The sequence below is a fragment of the Salvelinus sp. IW2-2015 genome, linkage group LG20 (genome assembly GCF_002910315.2).
Source record: "Salvelinus sp. IW2-2015 linkage group LG20, ASM291031v2, whole genome shotgun sequence".
NCBI classification, from domain to species: domain Eukaryota; kingdom Metazoa; phylum Chordata; class Actinopteri; order Salmoniformes; family Salmonidae; genus Salvelinus; species Salvelinus sp. IW2-2015.
The window spans coordinates 67,011,762-67,016,560 of NC_036860.1; the positions used below are offsets into that span (position 1 = coordinate 67,011,762).

The following is a 4,799-nucleotide window of genomic DNA, read 5'->3' on the forward strand; positions in this document are numbered from 1 at the left end:
ACTAACATGTTACAGTACGATCATGGGGGGCTAACCAAGGGTAATGTACTGTCAATCATCTTCAACTAACATGTTACAGTACGATGCATGGGGGGCTAACCCAAGGGTAATGTACTGTCAATCATCTTCAACTAACATGTTACAGTACGATGCATGGGGGGCTAACCCAAGGTAATGTACTGTCAATCATCTTCAACTAACATGTTACAGTACATGCATGGGGGCTAACCCAAGGGTAATGTACTGTCAATCATCTTCAACTAACATGTTACAGTAGATGCATGGGGGGCTAACCCAAGGTAATTGATACTGTCAACGATCATTCTACTGAACATGTTAACAGGATCAGGATCCACTGATGTAACCTCAGTATGGAACCCCAGGGACCAGGATCCACTATGTAACCTCAGTATGGAACCCAGGGACCAGGATCCACTGTGTAACCTCAGTATGGAACCCCAGGGGACCAGATCCACTTGGAACCTCATATGGAACCCAGGGGATCAGGATCCACTTGGAACCTCAGTATGGAACCCAGGGGATCAGGATCCACTATGGAACCTCAGTATGGAACCCCAGGGGATCAGGATCCACTGTGTAACCTCAGTATGGAACCCCAGGGGACCAGGATCCACTTAACCTCAGAATGGAACCCAGGGGACAGGCTCCACTATGGAACCTCAGTATGGAACCCCAGGGGACAGGATCCACTATGGAACCTCAGTATGGAACCCAGGGGATCAGGATCACTATGAACCTCAGTATGGAACCCCAGGGGATCAGGATCCACTGTGTAACCTCAGTATGGAACCCAGGGATCAGGATCCACTGTGTAACCTCAGTATGGAACCCCAGGGGATCAGGATCCACTGTGTAACCTCAGTATTGACCCCAGGGGATCAGGATCCCTGTGTACTCAGTATGGAACCCAGTATGGAACCCCAGGATCAGGATCCACTATGGAACCTCAGTATGGAACCCCAGGATCAGGATATCCACTTGGAACCTCAGTAGGAACCCCAGGGACAGCATCCACATGGTAACCTCAGTATGGAACCCCAGGGGACAGATCCACTGTGTAACCTCAGTATGGAACCCAGGGGATCAGGATCCACTGTTGTAACTCAGTATGGAACCCCAGTATGGACCCCAGGGGACCAGGATCCACTGTGTAACCTCAGTATGGAACCCCAGGGACAGCGATCCACTGTGTAACCTCAGTATGGAACCCCAGGGGACCAGATCCATATGGAACCTCAGTATGGAACCCCAGGGGATCAGCATCCACTGTGTAACCTCAGTATGGAACCTCAGTATGGAACCCCAGGGGATCAGGATCCACTGTGTAACCTCAGTATGGAACCCCAGGGGATCAGGATCCACTGTGTAACCTCAGTATGGAACCCCAGGGGACCAGGATCCACTATAGAACCTCAGTATGGAACCCCAGGGGATCAGGATCCACTGTGTAACCTCAGTATGGAACCCCAGGGGGCCAGGATCCACTATAGAACCTCAGTATGGAACCCCAGGGGATCAGGATCCACTGTGTAACCTCAGTATGGAACCCCAGGGGACCAGGATCCACTATGGATCCTCAGTATGGAACCCACAGGGATCTTAGAGTTTTATGAAGGGCAGAGCTGCTAACTGCTCCAGGAGTGCTGCACTGCGACTGACCTGTTCGTCCAACTACGCAGTGTGCACGTCTTGTCCATTCACCCTCTGAATGGCAGACATACACAACCCACGTCTCAAGGCTTTAAAAACTCCTTCTTTAACCTGTCTCCTCCCCTTCATCTACACTGATTGAAGTGGATTTAACAAGTGACATCAATAAGGGATCATAGCTTTCACCTGGATTCACCTGGTCAGTCTGTCATGGAAAGAGCAGGTGTTCTTAATGTTTTGTCCACTCAGTGTAGAACGCAGTAGAGAGTTTCTATTCACCTTTTATTGAACATTGTGTGATATCCAGCACCTGCTCAGAAATAATGGACGAGTGTCTGTTAAAAACCTTATACCCCCCCCCCAAAAAAAAGTTACCGGGTTGAGATCCTCTTGACAGTGATCTGGGGTCCGTAGGTCTTGCCCTGGGTCATGGTCCTCCCTATTGATCTGACCAGGGGTAGAGTGTTGACCTTGGGAGACAGGAGGCCTCTCAGCTGGCCCTGGACAATGGCTGCTGTTCCTGAGCTGTAGCGAGATGAAGACACCTGGAGACAGAGACAGAGAGACAGAGAGAGACAGAGAGTGAGAGAGAGAAGAGAGAGAGAGAGAGAGAGAGAGAGAGAGAGAGAGAGAGAGAGAGACAGAGAGAAGAGAGAGAGAGAGACAGAGAGAGAGAGAGAGAGAACAGAGACAGAAGACGAGAGGACAGAGCAACAGAGACAGAGACGAGAGAGACAGAGAGAGACAGAGAGAAGAGAGAGAGAGAGAGAAAGAGAGAGAGAGAGAGAGAGAGAGAAAAGATCAAGTCAGGGTAAACTGTTTTTTTATATGCATCATCACAAGGTCTTAATATACTTCACAGAAACATCTCAATCTAGATCGACACAGTAAACATAGAAACAGCTGGTGTGTGTGTGTGTGTGTGTGTGTGTGTGTGTGTGTGTGTGTGTTGTGTGACGTGTGTGACAGAAAACCAGGTAACAGGTAAGACATGAGACTCACGGTAAGACTGTGTAACTCATTCCCTGACATCAATCAGAGATAATGTGAGGGTTGACAAGATAAACTGAGAGCAGCTTGTTCATACCTGGTTCCTGGGTGGAGGTTGAGCAGCCTCCAGGACTTGTACATGAGGTCAGAGAATGGTAGAGCACCCGAGCGGGTGTTGAGGACGTCAGGGCTGCAGTCTTTCAGAGCGTTATACTGGGGAGGGATAGACTGGGCAGACCCAGCTGGAGTGGCTGAAGCACCTGGAAAAGAGAGGTCAGCAGACACTGGTTATGGAGGATGAAGAAGAGGTCAGACTGGGTAACAGTCCTGGGATATGTCCAACCCCAGGAGACATTATGGATAACATCATGGTCTCCAAGCACATAGAGCTGAGGCATGCCATCAGCGTGTGTGGTGTGTGTTGGTGTGCTGTGACTAGTAGTGTGTGAGCTGTGTGGTGTGCGTGTATTGGGGGTGTTAGTGTGTGATGTGTCTGAGACACGTTTGACACAACAACACACAGCGTAGAGGTGCCGAGGACATGACTGACAAGGTGGTGGCAACCGAGCGTCGTGTGTGACCAGTGTGGTAGTGGATAGAGCTGTGTGCGTAGCAGGCATGAGAAGCACGGCGAGGGCTGAGCTGCTGTGTTTACCTGATGGCCTTTGACAGAGGGTGAGGGTGCTGGAGTCCAGGCTGAGCTGTGTGTTTACCTGAGGCTTTGACAGAGGGTGAGGGTGGGTCCAGGCTGAGCTGTGTGTTTAACCTGAGCTTGACAGAGGGTGAGGGTGTAGTCCAGGCTGAGCTTGTGTGTTTACCTGAGCTTTTGACAGAGGGCTGAGGGTTTGTAGCCAGGCTGAGCTGTGGCAGCGACCAGCAGAGATCTGTTTGATGTTGTTTCCTTGTAGGCCTGTCACCAGGGTGGGCTCCTTCACTGGGCTGGAGTGACCCAGGCCAAGCTGAAAGACAGATCAACACAAAACAAAGACTGACTTCAGTGGAAAGTCACATTCTGAATGAGAGGGCAACTCTATACAGCACCACTACTTTTAGGCTCCATCTCAGTCTTTCAGTGATTCCTCACATCTTATCTAGTCACCTCCTCCTCATTGGAGGAAAAGGTCCAAGCTCCATACTCTCAGCTCCATACTCTCAGAGATGAGGAGAGAGGATGCAAGGAATTGAGGAAAGATGAATGAAGAACTCATCTAATACTGTGGTGGAGTAGTGAAGATGTGTTCCTACCTGTCCCTCACAGTTGCAGCCCCAGGCATAGACATCTCCGGTAGAAGACAAAACCAGGACGTGCTCACAGCCCACCGCTATGTCCTCTACAAACACCCCCTCCAGGGCTGGCACCACCTGGGGACGGTTGTGGTTCTTCAACAGAGAGTCTGGCAGGCCGATCAACCGCTCTGAGGGGAGGAAGGAAGGACGGAAGGAAGGAGAGACAAGACAGCTTGAAATAGGTCTTAAAGTACTGTCAAAAAAATAATCTAGCTCAAGCACCACAAAATCAATGCACATGAGACCACTTTGACACGGATGTATTACAATAGGTGGAGGAACTGCCACATGTTACTACGTAGCTGCTGTGTCTCCACAAAAAAGCAAAGCTTGTGGTCCATTAAAAAACAACAAGTTAACCTACTACTGTAGTGGAGTCTGCTGTGTAGCTTCACATGATAAACTACATTCATTACCTTGTCCAAAGGTGTAAACATGTCCATCTTTAGCCAGGACAACAGAAAACTGTGTCCCACAGCCAACCATCTTGATTCCCTTGTTACACAGTTGCTCCACTTTCTGCAAAGTAAAGAATAATGAAAAAGATGAATAATAAGCGTGTCTACTATTGTGGAAGTTAAGGTTGTTGACATGTGAGAGGAACACTGTAGCCTACCTGAGGATAAGACTTCACAGTGCAGGGACCGGTCCCCAGCTTCCCATAGTCCCCGTCACCAAAGGACCAGACACTCATCCCATCGGAGGACAGCACCAGGGTGTGGTTGATACCACAGGACACCTAGTCACAATGGGAGAAAGACATGGTCAACAAAGGCAGCCCCTGCAAATCTCCGTGCAAGAGGCGTCACTACAGTCCCCTGGTTCCGATTCCCCAGCTGTACTCACATCCG

At 49.7% G+C, this 4,799-nt stretch overlaps 1 protein-coding gene across 1 annotated transcript in view; it reads right to left on the reverse strand.

Moving 5' to 3' along the window:
* Positions 1-4,799, reverse strand: part of LOC111980065 (probable E3 ubiquitin-protein ligase HERC1) — a 106,615-nt gene that overhangs the window by 20,751 nt on the left and 81,065 nt on the right. The window contains 7 exon segments of the mRNA XM_070449584.1: positions 2,047-2,216; positions 2,759-2,772; positions 2,775-2,894; positions 3,452-3,620; positions 3,907-4,076; positions 4,365-4,467; positions 4,565-4,784. Of these exon segments, the coding sequence (XP_070305685.1) occupies positions 2,047-2,216; positions 2,759-2,772; positions 2,775-2,894; positions 3,452-3,620; positions 3,907-4,076; positions 4,365-4,467; positions 4,565-4,784 (966 nt within the window).